The 22,583-nt window shown below is 41.8% G+C and overlaps 1 protein-coding gene across 2 annotated transcripts in view; it reads right to left on the reverse strand.

Moving 5' to 3' along the window:
• cables2 (Cdk5 and Abl enzyme substrate 2) overlaps positions 1-17,121 on the reverse strand; it is a 55,760-nt gene extending 38,639 nt beyond the window's left edge. Inside the window, exon 1 of one of the 2 annotated variants that reach the window (XM_008110164.3) lies at positions 16,297-17,121. In XM_008110164.3, coding sequence (XP_008108371.2) covers positions 16,297-16,832 — 536 coding nt within the window. In that variant the 5' untranslated portion in view covers positions 16,833-17,121. The remainder of the gene's footprint in view (positions 1-16,296) is intronic. The other variant, XM_016993463.2, reaches the window with a different exon arrangement.
• Positions 17,122-22,583: the final 5,462 nt, after the last annotated feature.

Consider the following 22,583-nt stretch of genomic DNA (forward strand, 5'->3'; position numbering starts at 1 on the left):
AGAGAGATTATGGGAATTGTTCTGCATCAAAAGTATATATCCTATTATTTGCCTCTAGTCCCTTCTCAAGTGAGATTTGAAAAGCTCAACTTCATAATGGGAATGGGGTATTTCTGGCCCAGGTATTTTGGACTTGATTCCTAGACATCCCCACCCAGCATGGTTAATGATAATTTCTTTCAAAATCCAAAAATGCAAATCTCGATCTTGCCTTTATATATAAAGGATACTGTTTTTCTCTGGCATTGTATACAATGAGATTTGAGCAGCCACAGATTTTGGTTCTCGAATCAAACCCTAGCAGAGACCAAAGGGGCCCACTATATTAATACTTATGCATGGATGAAAGACCATCAAGAAATGGGAGACATCGTAGGCTACATTTCAGGGAAAGGCAATGGCAAACCACCTCTAACTATTCACTTCCTGTCAAAAATCCTATGAAATTTATTGTGCCACTGTAAATCCATAGCTGACTTGAAGGCATACTCACTTACCGGTATTTTAAAAACAACAACAAAATTATACTATTGCTTGGAACTCTTTTAAGAGCAATTGTGATGGAAGAGACTTTCTTCCAAAGCAGTGAACTTAACTAAATATGTTTTGGAATCTGGCTAGTGACGAATTTTGGATTTATTTTTCCTCACCTTCTGGGCTGAATCTTGCTGCTGTCATCTTAAGCTGCTACTTTAAACAGTGTGATGTATATAAATATTTCATTTTTCTTGCCTATGTCAAGGAAGTGGCAATCTTCCACACTTTCTGTAAAATGTGGGCTGCAAAAATACCTGGGAAAGTGTTGGTATTAATCTAAGGTCTGAGAAGTAAATTCAGCTTCACAGCTATCTTTTATAGACTTTACCCATCTGAGAAAGGAAGGCAGGGGAATTCATCAAATTTGGATGACAAAAACTCACAGGCAGCATACAAGGAAGTAGCATTATTAGACCCTAATTTAAGAGGCTGCCCATTTGAGAAGGAAGTGAGGGAATTCAGAGTTTGGACAACCAAAACCCACAAATGACATACAAAGAATTAACATAATTTTACTTTACAGGCAGCAAACATCCATATTCCATTTGTGGTGCTAGAAGAAAAATATGAAAATAGTAGCACTGTGGGTTTTCAAAGTGTGGTCTACTACTGGCATGCAACCAAATCAAGGAATCATTGTAGTTTAGAGGAGAAATTCCATCTATCATTGGCCTTATCTCAAGGTACTATGAAACAGCCTTTCATCCAAAGGTATCCAGGTGATAGAGCTATACACATAATAAAAGTGAAAATCTGTATGTGTGTATGTGGCACGGGTGTCCATTTACACAGCCAGGCTCCCATTCCCACAAACAGTTACAACTCCCAGTGTTGAGGAGCCACCAAAGGCTCTCCCTCCAAGGAACATTGCAGGCTATTGCGGGCACCATGAACGTGTCCAAGAGCCCTGCCAATGTCCTCCACAAACATCATTCTGTCCACCATCCCCACCAATGATGGACCTGGACCTAACTTGGCACACAGAATCCCCATGAACAACTGAACCTATTGGAGGGGTTTGAGGAGAATCGACAATAATTTTGGGACGTTATAATTCACCTACATCCAGAGACATCGTGATCACCACTGACAACAGACTGGGACCAAACTTGGAACACAGAACCACCATGACCAACTAAACCTACGGGAGAGGTATAGGGGAGCTGACCTTCATTTCTGGGAGTAATAGTTCACCTACATCTGGAGACCTTGTGACCACCACCGACAATAGACCAAGACCATACTTGGCACACAGAACCCCCATGAACAACTGAATCTACTGGAGGGGTTTGGGCAAATTGACCTTCATTTCTGGGAGTAATAATTCACCTACATCCGAAGACTCTGGGACCAAACTTGGCAAACACAACTCACATGACCAACTGAACATACTGGAGGGAATTGAGGGGGACTGACCCACATGGTGGGAACTGTAGTTTACCCTGCAGCCTGAGGGTACACTGAACCCCACCAATGATGCAAATAGAGAGCAAATTTGCCCAACATGACAAACTTTAACCACTGATGGAGTTTCAGGGGGTTAACCTGGCATGATGTGAATTGTAGTTGATCTACAACTTTATACATTTTGGACAATTAAAAATTTGACTTTTTCAAATAACCCGGGCAACGCCGGGTACCCAAGCTAGTAATAAATATATATAGGCATATCCTAGTTACCTTATTTAGTACATTTAACTTTTTTTATATTATTGCACTTTTGGATTGTATTTTTTTATTTGTATGTGAATGGCCCGTGGTCTAAGAATTAATTCCTCCCTCCCTTCAATCTCTCTGTAATTATCTCTAGATGACATTTTGGAATAAATGTTCAAATGGTTCCTAAAATGTTCTAAATGTTTGCAATTATGGAAAGCTTTCCTGAATTGATTCTTTCTTTCCATATGAGCACATCACTAGTTTTAAATAAAGGGTTTGCTAAGGAACATGTTGCATTGCCCTTCTTTTTGTGGCGTACGAACCTGTCCTTTTATTTCTGCCTCTGATACTCAGGTTTCTGTTAAAGAAGGAATGCCTAGGAACAAATCCTCTTGGTTAACTGCGATATATCCTCTATTTTTAAGAGTAGTACAGCTGCAAAATGCTGTACAATGATGCTCAATCACAAACGAGAAAGCACATAGCACAACCTAGTTCTCTGTTCTTATTAAATCCACAGAGGCAGAACCCAAAAATTAAGGGAGTTCAAGGCAAGCTTATTCACTGTGTTCTATTTCCATCCCACCCAATTCCCAGGACTAAGGAGTAAGTCACAAAGACACAAGATGCACACAATAATTAAAGCTGTACCATGTAATTGATCAATCAGCAATTGACCTACATTTTAAAAGAGATAACATTTACTAAAAAAAACCCAACACATGATTATCATCTAAAACAAGGCAAGTAGGTCGTTTGCTCCACAATTATTGCTTAATTCGTTCGCAAATGCAAATCATATTAAACGAGAATAGAATTCAAAGACATAGTCATATGGAAGTTGACCACAGAGTGACATGGGAGGTACAAAAGTTTTTAGAGAGAACATTTAATCAAATTAGTGAATAATCAAGTCCATAAAAATTAAATGTGGAAATGTGGAGGGCTGTCTGTACACAACTGTATCACTCTTGAAACCTGTTTAAAGAACAAAGCAGTATATTCCACTGTCAACCGCTTCCTACAGTAAAGATGTTCTTTCTAATGGGCAGGTGGAATCTCATTTCATGTAATTTGTAGAAAGGATGGTGCTGACAGCTTTGCCTTAGGGTCAACATAAATCAGAAATGACTTGAATGTGCATTACAACAGCAATTAACAGTAATGGTAAGAAGGATATTCCCTTACCAGATAAAGCCTGCTACTGAACACAAGTTATATTTTGTTTCCTAGCCATCCTATGTCATTGTACTCCCATTCTGATAGCTGGGAAGGCTTCTGTAATCTGGTACCCTCAACGTATGTTTGAGTGCAAGATCCATTATCCCAAGACAGCCTGCCGGGGATGATGGAGGTCTCAGCACAGCTGAAGGTCATCAGACAGGGAAATCTGTCCTGAAGCTACATTTGCAATGATAACCTGAACTTTATCCTACTTGGGCTTAATCTGTTCAGTGTTACAAGGAAGAGTAACTAGCAACAGTAGAAATACAATTTAAAAGGCAACAAGGTATACAGAGACCCTGTCTGTAGCCAATACAGATCAAATAGATTGTTGGGAATTATTGCAATCCCAACATCCCCATCTATTTGCTTGGACATCTCCTTATCTTTTAAAGCTCTCCATGGTTGAGAAAGGAGTTCAGGTGGACACATGCTCTGTCTAAATCCCCAAAGATCTCCCCTTCCCTGTGCTTCGTGCAAAGAAGTCAGAGAAATGCAGGATCATGGCAGCAGTCACCAAGATTTCCTTCCTATAATTTTGCAAAAAGGTGAATTGGCACAGCCAAGAGCGTAATGTATCTGGATGACCAATCTGAATCAAGATGTGCAATCCATTGGGAAATTCCTCTACATGGAAATAAATAGGACACCCCAAAGGAGAACCTCTACTGAGATGTTCCCCAAGCAGGATTAAGAAGGAAGGAAATAATTCCACTATTATTTCTTCATCATAAAGCCAGCCACACATACAATGTTGATGGAGGCTGTAGCACTGGGAAAAACAGACCACAGAGGTTTTTTTTTTAAACTCTATGCAATGCAAAGGGCTGGAGCAAGAAAACACCTACTGGAATACTGTGACTTTGAGCCAGAGCTTGGAGTTGTTACTCTTTTTGACAGCAATTCCCAGAGAACCTCAAAGGGGTCTGTTGCATGTCCAACCATCTCAAGAGGCTAGATTGGCAAGAATGCAAGGCAGGGTCTTCTTTGCAGCAGATCCTCAGTTGTCAAACTCCCTCCAAAGAAATGCCAGTCTGTCTCCATCCTTACCCAGTTTTTGTCAAGTGGCCAAGATGTATTATTGTTCTATAAAAGATGGGATTTTATGATTATTATTTTTTTAAAAGAAATGTTTCGGTCTTTTATCAAATAATGCTTGGCTTTAAAAGAAAGGTTCCTTTCATTCTAGCCAAGCATAACACTGGGCTTCAACAAACAAACAACAACAACAACAAATATTTGTACCCTGCTTTTCTCCCAGGACTGGGTTCCAAAGCAGCTCACAACCTTAAAAGCTGTGCAATTTAAAAATCTACATTATATAAATATAAAAATATAATTAAATATTGTAATTATTAAAACAGAATGAGTTAAAAAGTATACTGCATCCTATTACACATTCTAAAAACTCTGCCTAAATAAAAAGTTACCTTAACTATGATGGCTGTGTCCTATGTAATCCTGGGACTTGTAGTTTGGTGTGTTTCTGAGAATTCTAAATTCCCCTTCCCTAAACTGCAAATCCCAAGATTTCATAGGATTTGGCCATGGTAGTTAGTCATAGGGCTGTAACTGTGTAGTGTGACAAATCCCCTGGTTTTTTAGGAAATAGGTTTTGTCTGTTGTTAAATACTGTTTTTATCTGTTCTGCACTGACTGGGGAGCATTGGCAGGCTGAGAGGCTGCAAATGTTTTTAATAAATAAATATTGCCAGCTGCACAAGAGACAGCTAGATCCACCAATTATTTCTTTTCCAAGTACAGAGGAACCTTTCTCCTGCTGAGCTTTTCTACTGGGGCTTCATAGGAATACAAATCCAAGGCAGCCTAGACAGACAGAAGCTTTTGCCTTTTCCTCCCATTTTTCTTGTTTCATAACCTGCCAGTTTTCAGAGCCTTCAGGTCTCATGACCACCTTGGCGAATCCTGCCAGCTTCTTCTGGCCCAAGTGCAAGCATTCATTAAAACCTGGCACCGCTGCGGAGTACTAGCTTGGTTCACCATCTTCCTCCTTGTTAGCTTTATTCTTTTGAGAGAACAGAACAAAAGGATGAAGAAGCAAAGAAAAAAGACAATGGGGGCAAGAGAGAGAAGAAGAGCAAAAAAAAAAAAAAAAGCAGCCAGGGTTTTCATTGAGGACTGGTAGCAATGCCTTGCTTAGGAGAATCTGCAAAAAAAGCCAACCCATGGTTTTGATTTTCACTGGCAATGCTTCAAATGGGCACCATTTGATTGCTGATTAAATCCATTAAAATAATTCTACATTATTTACAATTCACAATACAGTAACAAATCATAACATAACATTTTGCATGATCCCAAGCATGCATAATGAAAGAGATGTTTCAGAGCCTTGGATTGTTTCAGTTTAAATGGCTTCATTGGACCAAGGAAAAACTGGCAAACCCCATTTGCCTTTTGTTCAAATCCACTGTTCCTGATCCTTCCCTCTACATGAAAAACACATTTCTTTACACCTCCCACTCACTGGCAGCATTTAAAACTACCTGCGCAATTCATTTCTTATTCTTTTCTCATTTTTGGTCCTCTGGTAAGGAATTCAATGAGAGAATAATGACTAAACAGGCTTCCCAGCACTCATTGGCAGCATCTAAACTATTTGTGTAATTCATTCCTCTTTTTCTCACAATTATATCCCGAGAATAAACCAGTCAGGGCTGCGGTGGTGGATATGAATACTCAGAGAGTCTTTAAAGTCCAAACTGGGTGTTTGTTTAAATTTCTTATGCCATTTTCTCCCTCCTACAATATCCTTTCGGACTTCTCCTGAGACAGATTGACAATGTAATTCTCTCTGTTATCCGGGAATCTAATTATTGCCGCCTGGATAGCCGTGGCAATTAAAAGAGAAAAACGGCACAAGGACTGCATACTGAAGACTGACCGAATAGTTTGTGGAACACATTATGCACAATTATGCTGAAGCATCTAATGAGAATTACACAAGGGGTTAATTCTATTAGGATGTTTTTATTAAATGCCACTTGTTTATTGAAATGGGCATATTACTGCTTGGGAGACACGGCTATGTTCACTGCAGTTTTGGAAAAAATTACTTTTGGACTGTAAATCCCCACATTTCCCAGTTAACACAGTCATAGGGGATACTGGGAATTGTAATTTCAGCAGTAACCATTTAAAGTTTCTGTGCGGAACAGTAGTTCTGCATGTGACAACTTGCCAAGCTCAAAACCAATGATGAGTGGTGCCACATGCAGAAATGGGTGAAGCTGAATGCAAGATGTTCTTGCCAGAGATCATGAATTTATTGCTTGCAGACAGCTTTGGAAATTAAGCCAAGGACCAGAGGCTGACCACTTTTTACTACAATCTAAATGTAGAGACGGTTCATTTAGTAGAGTGCAAGATGCAACAATGCTGTATTCTAGGGATGTAAAACAAAATACCTAAATGGACTGGGGATCCAAAGAAGTTAAGACATATTTTAGTTCCATGATTTAAATCCTACCAATTATTTATTTATTTATTTATTTACAGCATTTATATTCCGCCCTTCTCACCCTGAAGGGGACTCAGGGCGGATCACATTACACATATAGGCAAACATTCAATGCCTTTTAACATAGAACAAAGACAAGACAAACATAGGCTCCGAGCAGGCCTCGAACTCATGACCTCCTGGTCAGAGTGATTCATTGCAGTGATTCATTGCAGCTGCTCTCCAGCCTGCGCCACAGCCAGATTGCAGGTAATTGAGGGAGGAAAAATGGTGAACAAATTCAATGAATGAAGCCACGCTTCTCAGTTTGCATGATCTTAGCAAAGCACTTAATGACCTGGGATCTAAGAGGTCTCCCATTCAAACAATCATTATAAACCAAAGTTGAATTGATGGCAAACAACAACAAATGGTTGAGAATAACGTCTTGAAGAACATTCAAAACCACTGATTCATTATTCTTTGGAAAACTACCATAGTCTTAGAATTTGTTCTGGAAATTACAGTTCCAAATTACTGCTTTGCTGCAACCACTCTGTAATTATGCAATCGATTTACTTAGAAATATCAACATTCCCTTTGAGTCCTGAATATTTGCTCTCAAGAGAGAAGAAAAACCCAAAGCACAGCATATACTAAATAAATCCACTCTGACCTCTTATGCAAGAACATCCTAAGTCAGTACCATGTCAACCTGAGAAAGTCATTAATTCTGAACTCTGCGGGGACAAGATTTCAATGTGCTTTCCCTTATTTGATGCTGAGCAAAGATAACTGCAAGCGCTCATCTCTCCCAAAGGGGTTCAGAAACAAACGATGTGCTCTTTTTGAAGTTGCTTCCCATATATTGCACTTTTCTAGTTGCTCTGCAATTCTGGGAATGGTTTTCAGAAGCATCACAAAGTCAGCAATCGCCCTGCAGAATTTCACCTGCCCCAAAGAACTTTAATCTATATTTAGCCAGCATATCAACGCTTGGCCCCAAAGGGGCGAAGTTAAATCTCTGCTGGTTGGGGTTAAACCACCTCCATTATCCTTGCTATCAGCATCTCATGAATGAGTACAAATTAACCTCGCTTGTTCAAGCCTGGCAGTTATCGATACTTCAATTTTGATTCTTCTGAATTACGGAAATGGAATGCAATGAGAAATATGTTCTTAATCAATTCAGTATAAGAAACATGTAGGTTTCCAGAATTGAATCACTCACTGAAACTGGCAGACAATTCCCTCTACCCCCACATTTTTCATGTCATTCCCATGCCCATGTTTCATCCGGTGATATTTAGAGCGTGTAGGAGAAAAACTCTTTTATAGTCTCTTCTTCCGCTCTTTTCTTTGCACCAGCAAGGTCAAGAAAAACATATGGGACAGTTTAATAGCTATTACTTTTTTTTTGTTATTGTGGAAGTTCAAGTAGTTTCCAACTTACGATGAACTTAAGGCAAACTATCAGAAGCTTTTCTTGGCATGATATGTTCTGAAGGTTTGCCATTCCCTTCCTCTAAGGCTGCAAAAGCGTGACTTGCCCAAGATTGGTTTCATAGATGAGAATGGATCTGATCTCTAGTTCAATGCTCAAATCACTACACCTTTAGAAATGTGATGCTAGAGAAGAGTTTTTGGATCTCCTGGATTTCCAAAAAAGTAATGAATGGGTCAAGTCTGAATTCTCCATAGAAGGCAAAATGACAGAAAAGGAGATTGTCACCCTTTGGGCATACTAATTTTTTTATTATTATTATTTCCAACATTTATATCCTGCCCTTCTCACCTGAAGGGACTCAGGGCGGCTTACAACAAATGGCAACAATTCAATGCCTACACATAGTTAAAATCACAACAGTACATAAAATCAATTAAAAACTATTAAATACAATATAAAAATTTAAAACATATGGTTAGATCCATTCGTCCAAGAAACCTCATGCTTTAGCCATAAATCGGTCCATGTTGACTTTGTCATTTGAATGGGAGACCTCTTAGATCCCAGGTCGTTAACTAAGGGGCAGTGTAACTCATTGGAAAAGACATCACTTAGCTACGCAGCAGAGACACTAAGAAAGCCTGTGAGTGAAGTGCCAAGATGAATCTGGAGATTGGCAAGAGTATCCCAATGTAGATGGGTATTCCCTAGCACATTGATTCCAATGTGCATCAGACATTTTGCTGGGTTCCCTAACTAATAACATAACAGCAGCCCTTTACCAGATAAGGACATTATGGAACTGCCCAATTCTACTTCTCACAGACTTAAGTCCACTGAGGAATATGTTAAATCCTCAACAGGGTTCTGGGCAATAATACTTGATTAAGCAGTGGAGTGATTTGTTCAAGAAACGATTGACAAGGCCTGAGATCTTGGAGGCTTCTCATTCAAAGGATTGCCATAAATTGAGGTCAACTCTACAGCAGATGCTAACAACAAGGCATTAGGGCAAGCTGCCAGCTTTAAGGGTATACCAGTTAACTGTGTCTGACAAAGAGGGAAGGGACCTGGCAAAGGAAAGAACCTCACATACCTCAAGAGGTCACAAGGAGGACACTGTGTCACAACCACACTACAACAGCTTCTTCTGAATGAATCTTGGCACAAGAAGAAAGTGTGAAATGGGGCGATGCAAGCACAGCCCACATGTGTCACCATCAGACTTTGAGGGCAGCACTGCTCGAGATCTGGAAGGAAAGGGCCACCAAGCTGCTTTCATAAACCAAAAGTGGCTCTCAGAGACATGATTTAGGTCACTCCAAGAATAGCAGAACTATAGTCCCATTAATGCCAGGATTGAATCAACACAGCAAAGGGACAGAGAATGCAGAGCAAAATGTTCACGACACTAAAAAGTGTGCGTGCACTTGTTCCATTGCATAAAGAGTGGATTACGTAGCACCCAAAACAACATTGTCTTCAACAATCATATCATTAGCAGGCTGTGTATTTTTTTTAAAAAAATGTAAAGTTCTGTACTGAAGTACTCCAGAATTATGCACAAAAGGACTGGACTCAATTCCAGAGTTCTGATAATGTTTTTTATTTGGACTACATGTGATTAATGGATTGAAAGAAATTGTATGATTAGGGTCTGGCTGGGGCTTATTAAGGTCTGGCAAGGCTGAAAACACCATCCTAAAATTTGGAACCTGAAAATGACATTATGGAAAACAAAGGAGATGAAGAATTCATTAATTGTGGCATGACAAGTGCTAATGAGAAATCCAGAGAACTTTTGATGTAAACAACACCTGTTTATATAATCAAAGATAATGACACTTTAAGAAGTTAAACAACGTGTCTGTTCCGGAACTGATGAGGCTCCAGCAGGTCTGAGCTGAATGACATAAGTTATCTAAACAACCAAATTGCTACATAAGGAGACCCTTTTCCTTTTCGACTGTGTGCCAGACCTACAGGGATGCAGCTTCTGTCCACCCACCTCCTTTCTCCCAACAAGCCTGATCAAGTTAACTGAGAGGGATGGTAAGTACGAATGATGAATGTATGTGAGTGAATGCTAAGTATATGTGATATTTCTTAACCTGTGGGTCCCCAAGTTTTGGCCTACAACTCCCAGAAATCTCAGCCAATTTACCAGCTGTTAGGATTTCTGGGAGTTGAAGGCCAAAATATCTGGGGACCCACAGGTTGAGAACCACTGTGCTAACACATAATGAAATAAATTGGAGATGGGACCCAAGACTAAACACGATATACACAAACTAATTTTATACCTAATATTTTAATATTTTCGCATTAAATAAAGTTTGCACGCTGAATTATCAGAATGCAAGGGATTCTCAACTGGTAGTGGGAATGGGAAGTTTTAAAAAGAAATTAAAGGAACAGTCATAATCAAGGAAAATGAGCAACGACAATGAGAGATGCTTAAAGAAGCCAACTGGACTATGATAGATCTTATGAACACAAGTCACAGAAAGGCAGATTTGAATTCCAACTTCTTTGTGGTAAAAAAGAAAGCAGATTCTGGGAGATGTAGTCAAAAGAAGTTACATTTACAAGTTCAGCTTATTTCTACAAACAGCAGCCTGACTCCCATGTAGCTCCAGTAAAAAACACACCTCTGTCTTATCCCTCTCTGGAACAAGGTAGTAGTGATTCATCTTCTAAGCCCTACCTGTACCTACAAGTAGACTATTTTTCCTAGAACATCTTGGAACGACTCAGGCAAACAAACAAAATAGGGTACGTAAAGCAAAAGGAAACATGCAAGAAAAATAACATTTTATCTGGAAAGGTTAAATTGCAGTGCGGTCAAGGGTATATTTATACTGCCATAGCTTTATGCCCAAATAAAGAAAAGTTCATCTACTCTCCCAGAGTTGGCATTTGACAAAGTAATCCAACAACAACAAAACTTAGTCATCTGTCCAGTTAGTTACTTAAAGCAAAAAATCGTAAATCAAAAAGAATGAGAGAAGCATGAGAAACTATGAGCAGAAATCCTCTTTTAAAAAATTTCAGAGAACAGACTGAATCCAGTTTCATGGAACCTCACAGTAGGGAGATGGGAGAAAGGGCTCCTGATCTTTTAATGGTTGTGTAGAAGAGGGAAGTTTAGTTGGTGAAACCTGGATGATATGTAATAGCTAATGAAATTCCCTATTCAGAAGAATCGCAGAACTGGAAAAGAACCCAAGGGCCATCTAGTCTAACCATATGCCATGCAGGAGCATACAATCAAAGCACTCATGAAAGATGGCCATCCAGAAGAATTGTAGGCTACAGAAAGCATGGGCAAACTTTGGCCCTCCAGGTATTTTAGACTTCAACTCCCACAATTCTTAACAGCCTACCGGCAGTTAGGAATTATGGAAGTTGAAGTCCAAAACACCTGGAGAGCCAAGTTTGCCCATATCCGTGCTACAAGAACCCTGCCCATTATTTCACCCCTACGAGATCTTCTAGTTTTAAAAACCAAAGGCTGTATAAAACAACACAACCTACCTTTCTGATATCCTGACCCTATTCAGGGCTTTGTGGGTCAAAAGCACACCTTGAACTGAACTCAGAAGTAGACTAGAAGCCAGCACTAAGCTAAAGAGGATTTTAGCATTTCTGTATGACAAGTAAAAGTGTTCTCCTGTGAATAAATACTCTGGTTCTCAGGCTCTTATTTTAATGCTTTCCATGCTGCAGCAATGCACTGGAGTTTAAGAACTTTTGAGAATCTCACAGGTAGATATGAAAAAAAAACCACTTGTTGGATATAATACAGGTGTTTTCTGACCTAGAAAACCTGAAATAGAACTGAATCATAAAAGAAACTCTACTTTCATTCTCCACAATTATTGCTTTAATTGCAATGGCAATCTATGTAATTCTAGGGTTTGTAGTTTGAGGAAGCACTAGATAGAGCCATCTGTCAGGCCTAAATATCCCCCCTTTAAACTACAAATCCCATGTATGATAAATGTGGAGTGTGAAAGGGACCCTGGCCTTCTGGAAGGGAGTCTTCCCAAGTCTCCTCAAAGGACCCCAGCTTACCATCAGCATGACTGTAAGGTTGTTACTGGGTGCATCTACACTGTAGAATTGATGCAGTTTGACGCCGCTTGAACTACCATGGCTATGATATCAATGCTATGAAATTATTGGAGTTGTAGTTTTGCAAGCTCTTGTACCTTTTCTGCCAGAGACTCATAGTGCCTCTCCAAACTACAACTCCCAGGATTCACAGCATCAAGCCATGATACTTAAAGTGGTGTCAAACTGCATTAATTCTAGTGTGGATGCACCCACTGATACAACTTCTAGAAAACAGACAGAACTCCAACCACATGACAGATTTGTTTTGCACAAAAGAAGTGTTTTTGTAACAATTTGCCCTTCAGTGAAGCCTGCTGTTGTCACAGCAGGCAAGATATTCATTTTAAATGGATGTGCAAGCAATTAATTGCACATTAAGTAATTTCAACTGAAGCAAATGACTCTTCCCATCACCCTGACATTCTGTTAGGCATTTCAAGGACAATGACAGCAACAGAACTTGGGCCACGGATGGCCTTCAGTCAAGTGCAGGGCCTAGAATGAATTTCCCAAGCCACAATGGATGCATCTACACTTAAGAATTAATCCAGTTTGACTCCACTTTAACTGCCATGGCTCAATGCTACAGAATCCTAAGAGTTGTAATTTTACAAGGTCTTGAGCTTTCTCTCCCAAAAACAACTGATCCCTCAGCAAACCACAAACCCTATGATCCAATAATATTTAGCCAGGGCAGTTCAAGCAGTATCAAACTGCATTAATTCTACAGTGTAGATGCAACCAGGCGACGTTATCTAGGAGAAGCTGAGCTTTTGCCAGGCAACATTTATTTACTAAAGAAGGGTAAACTTTTAATTGTAGTTTTCCGCTCCTGTACAGCCACTTAGAATAATAGAATAGCCACAGTGAATGAAGGCCCAGTGCTATAAAGCAGGAAACATACACACATGTTTTAAAAGTAAATATACACACAGACAGGGTGAGACTTTGAACTAAGCAAAGCAGGATTGAGCTCTTAGGCTGGAAATCCCATAAAATAGGTAAGAAGAAGAGCAAAGGCAGGAAGATCCAGAGGGAAAATAGGGGCATCCATGTGATACAGAAGTCAGGGGTGCGTCTACACCAGGCATGGGCAAACTTCGGCCCTCCAGGTGTGTTGGACTTCAACTCCCACAATTCCTAACAGCCTACCGGCTGTTAGGAATTGTGGGAGTTGAAGTCCAACACACCTGGAGGGCCGAAGTTTGCCCATGTCTGGTCTACATTGTAAAAATAATGCAAGTTTGGTCTCATTTGAAGTGTTATAGCTTAACACTATTCAAGGGAATAAATCAGACATAGAATTGGAAGTCACAAGACAAACACCTTGCTGCATAATTAATGAGGCTAATCTACGAAATTGGGGGATCCTTTGCTTACCTTTGTCCAAGGAAAACCTCCTCTTCTGGGGAAAATGGAACAGATTGGACACAGAATTGGCTTTAAGGGGATAGAATCCTAGAATTGGACAATACCTCCTAGGCTAGGGCTTTCAGCCCAACCCCATTCTGCCATGGCTCAATGATACAGAATCCTAGGAGTTGTAGTTTTACAAGGTCTTGATCCTCAGCCATGTTGGTTGCAGTAAACCACCCCATATTTTTAATGCATTTTAGAAGCTCAGTTCTTTATTAGGTTGGTAAATGTGTGCAATGTGACATACAGTAGAGTCTCGCTTATCCAACGTTCTGTATCATCCAACACAGTTTGCCTTTTAGTAATCATTGTTTTTGTAGTCAATGTTTTCAATACATTGTGATGTTTTGGTGCTAAATTCATAAATAAAGTAATTACTACATAACGTTACCATGCATTGAATTGCTTTTTCTGTCAATGTAGTGTAAAACATGATGTTTTGATGTTTAATTTGTAAAATCATAACATAATTTGATGTTTAATAGGCTTTTCCTTAATCCCTCCTTATTATCCAACATTTTCGCTTATCCAACGTTTTGCCAGCTTGTTTATGTTGGATAAGCGAAATTGTGGGATAATAAGGAGGGATTAAGGAAAAGCCTATTAAACATCAAATTACGTTATGATTTTACAAATTAAGCAGCTTGTATATGTTGGATAAGAGAGACTCTACTGTATGATGTTTATTTACGTTCCCACTTTTGGTTATTATTGGTTAGATGTTATAAGTTTATATTGTTTTATTTTATTTATTGTGTAGATTGACTTGTTTGTCTGTTTTTATTAATAATAATAATAATAATAATAATAATAATAATAATAATAATAGACTTTATTTATATACCTCCCAATCTCCTCGAGGGACTCAGAGCGGTTTCCAATGTACCAGGAAATATACAGTCAATTTAAAACATACAGCAATTAAAATATTATACACATATCCAAGAATACTAAAAACTGTATGTTTGCCACTGGCACTGAATGTTTGCCACTTTTGAGGGAAACCGCAATGAGCCCCCTCAGGGAGATAGTGAGTTATAAATAAAGTCTTATTAGTATTATAATTATTGATTCCCCTACCAAACTATGAAACCTATGATCCAATAATGCTGAGCCATGGCAGATCAAGTGGTGTCAAACTGCATTAATTCCACAGTGCAGATGCACCTAGGTCAGTGGTTCTCAACCTGTGGGTCCCCAGATGTTTTGGCCTTCAACTCCCAGAAATCCTAGCAGCTGGTAACGTGGCCAGGATTTCTGGGAGTTGTAGGCCAAACACCTGGGGACCCACAGGTTGAGAACTACTGACCTAGGTAAAGCTACCTAGGATAAGGCCAGACAACATTTATTTACCAAAGGAGTGCTTTCTCCTCTTCAGTGTGTGTCTGATCTGGAGTAGGCTGAATGAGCCCATAAGTTGACACTTGGCACTTTGAGAATTGATGGCAGTTAGTTTATCTACTGGTGTTTTTAAAATTGTACATTTTGATTTTATGTTATATGTGTTAACAGGGGTTGTTGTTATAATTTTATGTGACTTTGTTTTACCATTGTATGTTGTATGTGCACCCTGGAGTGTCTTTGCAAGCCACCCCAAGTCCCTTCAGGGAGATGGTGGTAGGATATAACTAAAGTTGATAAGTGTGTGTGTGTGTGTATGTGTGTGTGTGTGTGTGTGTGTGTATGTATATATATATATATATATATATATATATATATATATATATATATATATACACACATATACACACATACATACATACAGGTGGGAAGAAGAGCAAGGGCAGGAAGATCCATATGGGGAAAAGGGGGAATCAATGTGATACAGAAGCCAGAAATAATGTAGAGATATAATGCACTCTGACCCCACTTGAACTGCTATGGCTCGACGCTATGGAATCAATGGGTTTGTACAAGGTGGGCCAATAGACATGAAGTGGTTTGAAAATTATTATTTTTTCTTCAGATACAAAATTTTGTTTTTCACATACAGTAGAGTCTCACTTATCCAAGCCTCGCTTAGCCAAGTTTCTGGATTATCCAAGACATTTTTGTAGTCAATGTTTTCAATATATCATGATATTTTGGTGCTAAATTTGTAAATACAGTAATTACAACATAACATTACTGTGTATTGAACTGCTTTTTCTGTCGAATTTGTTGTAAAACATGTTTTGGTGCTTAATTTGTAAAATCATAACCTAATTTGATGTTTTAATAGGCTTTTCCTTAATCCCTCCTTACTATCCAAGATATTCGCTTATCCAAGGTTCTGCCAGCCCGTTTAGCTTGGATAAGTGAGACTACTGTACTTAGAATCATAGAACAGCCCCCTTGAATGAATCACAGAAGAGCCACCTGCCAGGTAGGAAAACACCACCAAAGCCCTCCCGACAGAGGTCCGTCCCAATTCAAGGGCCACGGGGCTGCTCACCTTTGCCTCTGGATCTCCAAGGGGATCCCTCCTCCCGCTCCAGCGCTGCTGCTGCTCTGCGTTCCGGGGCTGAGCAGCCCTTGCGGGGCCTTCCCGGCGGCGGCGCCCATGAGCATCCCGGCCAGGGCTCCGGCAGCAGCGGCGGCGGCGGCGGGAGCCGGGGCGGGGATCGGGCAGAGCGGGCTCCCGAGCAGCAGCTGGGGCAGCAACGCGGGGCCCAGACCGCGCCCGGGGTCCTGCTCAGCTGCGGAAGGGAGGAGAAGCCCGCTTTCCGTGGCGGCGGCTTTGTCCTCCGGTTGTGTCGGCGGAGGAGGAGGCGGCGGCGGCGGCGGCGAAGGCAGCGGTGGAGGCGGCTGCTCCTGCGCCTTCCCCGGAGCCCCCAAGCACGGCGGCCGCCCGTCTAGGGAGATGTTGTTAAGGAAGAAGAGGGCCGCCTGCCTCCGCCGAGGGTCGCCGCCCCGTTTCCTCGACGCGGGAGGCGGCTCCGGCTGCTCCTTGGAGGGCGAGCCCCCGCACGCCGCCGCAGCCGCGGCCATTCTCAGCCGCAGCAGCCGCCGTCGCGGCCCCTTCCCCGGCTGCCTTCCTCCCCGCCTCCCGCTCGGACTTCAGCCTTCCTTTTTCCTCCTTCTCTCGGCTAGAGGACGCTCTGCTAGTCGCCGGCCAGCCATTGGGCGCGTCGCGGGGGTATGCAAATCACGGAACGCCCAGCGCCCTCTCCCGTTGGTCCGCGACGGTATGCAAATCACAGAACTCTCCACCTCCTCCTCTCATTGGTCCGCGGTGGAAGCTATTGTCAAGGTCTGCCCCGGGAAACTCCGCCTCTTTCTTTCCGATTCGTGGGCTGGGCGCTACACGGCGGTATGTAAATAACAGAACGCCCAGCGTCTCCTCTCATTGGTCCGCCTCTGGTTGGGAACGCCTCCTCTCCTTCGTTCCCTCAGTAGAGCCTTTTACTTCCTTTTCTCCTATGTAAATAAGGGAACGCCCAGCGCCATCTCTCATTGGTTTGCGGCCGAGGCTATTGTCAAGTCTGGCCGGGAAGCTCCGCCTCCTCCCTTCCGCCTCTCAAAAAAGAGAAACCGGGTCCTAAAGTCTGCCGGATTACAACCTCTGGTCGTACAAAGGAAAATAACGGCATTGCATGGGAGAATAGCATTTCCATTGTTTGTTTTCCCTTGTCCAGCAACCCTTAGGCGAACCTATTACAGGGTTGTTGTTGGGCTTTTTTTTTGCAACCTTTTTTCAGAAGAGGCTAAGTCTGAGGCTGAGAGAGTGTGACTTGCCCAATGTCATCAAACGGGTTTTATGGCTGAGCAGGGATTCGAGCTATGAATTGTGCTGACTTAGCTTGAATCCTACTTGTTCTCAATATATCAACTTTATTGTGCGTATTCTATAATGCACTAAGATACAGGGATCTTTACAGTGCACATGAAAATATCTGGGTGCACCAACACTGTACACTTAACACAGTTTGATACTGCTTTAACTGCCATGGCTCAGTGCTTTGAAATGCTTTTATAGAATCATAGAGTTGGGAAGGATCTTGTGGGCCATCTAGTCCAACCCCCTGTCAAGATGCAGGAAATCGCATTCAAAGCACCCCAGACAGATGGCCATCCAGCCTCTGTTTAAAAGCCTCCAAAGAAGGAGCCTCCACCACAGTCCGGGGGAGAGAGTTCCACTACCGAACAGCTCTCACAGTGAGGAAGTGCTTCCTAATGTTTAGGTGGAATCTCCTTTCCTGTAGTTCAAAGCCATTGTTCCGCGTCCTAGTCTCCAGGGCAGCAGAAAACAAGTCTGCTCCTTCCTCTTTATGACTTCCCCTCATATGTTTATACATGGCCCTCATCACCTCTCCTCTCAGCCTTCTCTTCTGCAGGCTAAACATGCCCAGTTCTGTGATCGAGGTGACCACCCTCCCCCCCAGGACTTTGTAAAAGATAGTTCAAAAATCAAGACTTTATGTTCTATATTCCATATATTTATAGTAGAAGGTGATTGAGACTTTTTACTGGAGTTTACTGTGGATTATCCCTGCACTCTGAGGCAACTTCATGAATTGTAAAATCATGCTGCTAAAACTCCACTTTTATGAATTTCCATGCTGGGTTCTCCAGATGTTATGAACTTCGTTCTTATCAAATATTTTCAATTGTTTATATCATTCATGATTCCCCTTTATGCAATGTAACTCACTTTTATGGATTCTCCCTTATTTCCATGAAATCTATCTATCTGCCTATATGTATTTGTACTCTTTGGGATCCCCGGAAAATATGTATTTTTCCCAGCATGGTTTATATTCCAACTTTATTTTATTTTTCATTTTATTTCATATAATTGTCAAGTCATGAAATCAAATAGGAAATATTTTGAACTCAACCTGAACCCCAGAACCTATCCCATTTCCTATGACCCAGGCTTCCCTTCCCAAAAACAAAAGGATAATCTGCCACCGCTAAACCCAATCAAATTCAGATTGCATGGACAATATAGGGCTTGAGTCGCCGAATTCGGAGTGTTGACCTAAAGGTGATTCGCCCCAAGGCAAACATTGTCATATCTCACTAAACCCAATCAAATTCAGATTGCATGGACAATATAGGGCTTGAGTCGCCGAATTCGGAGTGTTGACCTAAAGGTGATTCGCCCCAAGGCAAACATTGTCATATTTCATCCAAAGGAAAAACCAGGACACCTCAGGAAGGCGCCCTGCAGAGCCTGTCAATATGGCTCATCACCACCCATCTTTACTTCCACCTCTGACACCCCAAGGCATATCTAAAAATCTGTATATGTGACAGAAACCCGGACATCCTTGATTGCTGCCATTAATCCCTTTAGAAATCGGTCTAGCAGGACTTAATCTGACAGTTCCTGCCCTGTCACCTCATTGTTTCAATAACTCCCGCATTCTCTTTCGTGAGTGGCCCGGGTAGAGACAAAAGGCAGCTTCCTATTGGGCCAACGGAGCAAGGCGGGAAACGAAAGCCCGCCTCGTTCAACCTTCTAGCCTATCAACGATCAGATGGGCGGAGGAGCAGGGCGGGAAATTCAAGGGGCTGTCAGACTGAAATTTTGTATAAATATGGCTTTATTTTGATTGTATGACACCCTAGTAGACTGAATGATCGCTACTAGAGTCCTCTTCAGCTGAATTGCTCAATAAAGACTCCTTGGCGGATTTTCCTTCAACTTTGGCGGACCTTCTTCATTTCGGCTTCAGGTTGTATTGCGGCTCATATTTTCCTATTGGCTCCGCCAAGGTCCGTTCTCTCAGGACCGGATCGGGTCTCTCCTCAAGGGCCCCGATCCCCTAAAACGCGTTCGACAATAGTTCCTTAAGGCGCTCCTCATAGTGCTTGTTCTCCAGACCCTTGATCATTTTAGTCGCCTTGTCAACATCTCCCTTCAATTGCGGTGCCCAGAATTGGACACAGTATTCTGACCTTGGTCTGACCAAGGCGGAATAGAGGTGTAGCATGACTTCCCTGGAACTAGACACTATACCCCTATTTATGCAGACCAAAATCCCATTAGCTTTTTAGCTGCCGCATCACATTGTTGGCACATGTTTAACTTGTTGTCCACAAGGACTCCAAGATTTTTTTCACACGTACGGCTGTCGAGCCAGGCGTCCACCATTCTGTATCTTTGTGTTTCATTTTTTCATGTTTACTTTGGTGAGACACCAATGCTCTTTACAGGAGAAGGCTAAAGACTTTGGAAGACTACAACTGCCAGAATTCCATAACACTGAGCCATGGCAAGTGGTGCCAGACTGAATTAATTTTGCAGTGTAGATGTTATTTGCAAACATCCGAAGGTTCCCCTTTTTAGTTCTATTGTTACCCAAACCCTAAATAAATGTGCACCTTGGCGCGTTATCCTCTCTATCTGCTTTTTTGTATTTCTTTTCTTGCCTCTTGAGTCCTTTCCTCCAGCTTTTGCCCTCTGCAGCTGCCCTGGTGGCCTCCACAATCCGCAGAACAGGACTCATTCTCTCCCTTTCCCCCACATTAACCAGTATTGAGGTGCAACCTGATGAAGATGAGGTGCTTGGGGTTTCAGGGCCAGAGAAATGCTGAGACCAGATGCAGTTTCAAGGCTTGAGAGAATGCTGGAGCCAGATGCAGCCGAGGAGGGGGAAAAGGAGAGGGTGTTAGAGCAAGATGCTGTCTCTGAGACTCCGTGTGAAAGTAGAGATGTTTTGGAATTCAGCAGCTAGGGAGGTGATCTTTCACCTACAAGCAGTCCTGATAACATTAGCTCATCCAGGGGAGCAGATTCGAAACTGCTTTTGAGAAGGGAAAGATTCAGGTGCAGAAGATCAGAAAGAATTCATGAGAGAGAGAGAGACAGAAGCGGTCCCCTCAAGGTCAGAGGAATGTGTTCTTTTTTTGCAGTCCTTAAAGCACAGAGAGCCCTGTTGGGACTTTAAATCTAGCAATATTGCTATCCATGTGAAGTACTCCTGTCTCGTTCCTAGTCCAGGCCTTAGCTCAAGATTCATGCTCATGTTTTGGCTCTGTGTTTCATGGAATATTTTGGGATTTATGTTCATGTTTGCTCCTTGTTTTCTGGATTTGCCTTGAGATCAATGTTCATGTTTTAAGCCTTGTTTCATGGATTGTTTTCCTGTGTGCAGTTTGACCTGGCTTATTGCCTGTGAGATTTGCTTTCCAGATTAACTCTTGGATTTTACCCTTTACTTCCTTCATTGTGTTTCTCCTTTTTTATATGTGTTTTCTTAATAAACTGTTTTGACTATCATGTTTGGTTTCTTGGTGGGTGCTGTGAGCAAGGTGAAGGTGCAGCTGAGGTGCAACAACCACGTTCTCACCTCCCTGAACCCTTTCACCATCCTCCCACCTCCGTGGAGTCTCCTGTTCCTCAGTGGGAGCCCCAATATCCACAGACCTTTTATCTTTCCCTTTTGTTTACATTTCATACCCTGCTTTCCTTGCATTAATTTCACCTTTGTCCCAATAAACCTGTGTCAACTCTAAACTGCACCCAACTGCAGGGTTCCCCCGATATCCATGGATCTCTTGTGTATGTCTTCCCTTCCCGTGGATGCCCAGTTACCCATCTGCAGGGTTTCCTCGGCATCCACGGACCCTTTTGTGTGTGTGCATTTACTATATTATATTTTATGTTTCAATATAAAATCTTTTTTGGAGAAAAATGCCACCGACCAAGCCTCTGGGATGACCTTTCGCCCATATCTCCTGACCCAAGAAGTCCATCCAACATTCAGCTGTCTTCCTGGGCATCATTTACATAAGAAGGACTCAATCACTCATCATCTGCCACCCATAGACCCCAGCTGTGCAGAGGACAACAGGATCTAGGTAACGGGCCACCTGTCCTTTGTACAGCTGCTTGGACACACAAAGACTCATCACCTGGCATGGCAGTTCCCAATGAGGAGAAGATCATGCCCCTTTCTCCCTAATGACGTGTGCCCTTTCCCAGGAACTGACCACTTGATGCCATCATCTTGGACAATATTTCTGCTTTTAGACTCAATGGACAGCAGCGCCAGGGGCACTGGTCTCATTCACTAGGGTCTCATATTGCCATTATCTTCACTATAAAACACATGGGACTTGATAGCCCTTCATTGTTCATCCTAGAGAAGGGACAATGTAATTTCATCATGAAACTATGTCTCCTTTATCAAAAGTTTCCATCCTGCCCCTTGTCAGCCATTGGAGAGCAGTGGAAGCGAGGGAATGCTTTCCTATTAGATGGCGAGTGTCGCAATCCCGCCTCTGCAGGGAATCCTTCCTGACGTCATCAGAGCTCAGCCAATCATGGTGAAGCTGGATCCAGCTAGGGTGGGAGCAGGAATTTCAAAGGAATTAACTGTATAAAATATCTGTTTTGCAATGTATGATATCTTAGCTTACTTTGGTCAATAACTGTGAGCAGGCATCACTTTCAGCTGATTGAATAAAAGACCTCAGTGGCTTCTTCAGTTTGGTGAGATTTCTTCATTCGGGAACATTGGGCTAGCCTCTTTGTCTTGCCATATGTTTCGGGATTCGGTATCCGCGCTTCATGTTTCACTACCCATGGCCCAGATCTCACTGTCTGCAGCTGCTTTAAATTGCTCTATTTCATAGATTCACCCTAAAAGGGTATGTAATGTGTAAATGTAAGTATGGTTTGGAGAAATTTGATAAGGAGAAGACTTTTCTTTTTCTTTTGGTACAAGAATATTGCAGTGCAGTTGAATGATTTGGATTCAACTGTAGTGTTTTGTTTATATCAGTTGC

Source organism: Anolis carolinensis, chromosome 4 (genome assembly GCF_035594765.1).
Source record: "Anolis carolinensis isolate JA03-04 chromosome 4, rAnoCar3.1.pri, whole genome shotgun sequence".
Lineage (NCBI taxonomy): Eukaryota > Metazoa > Chordata > Lepidosauria > Squamata > Dactyloidae > Anolis > Anolis carolinensis.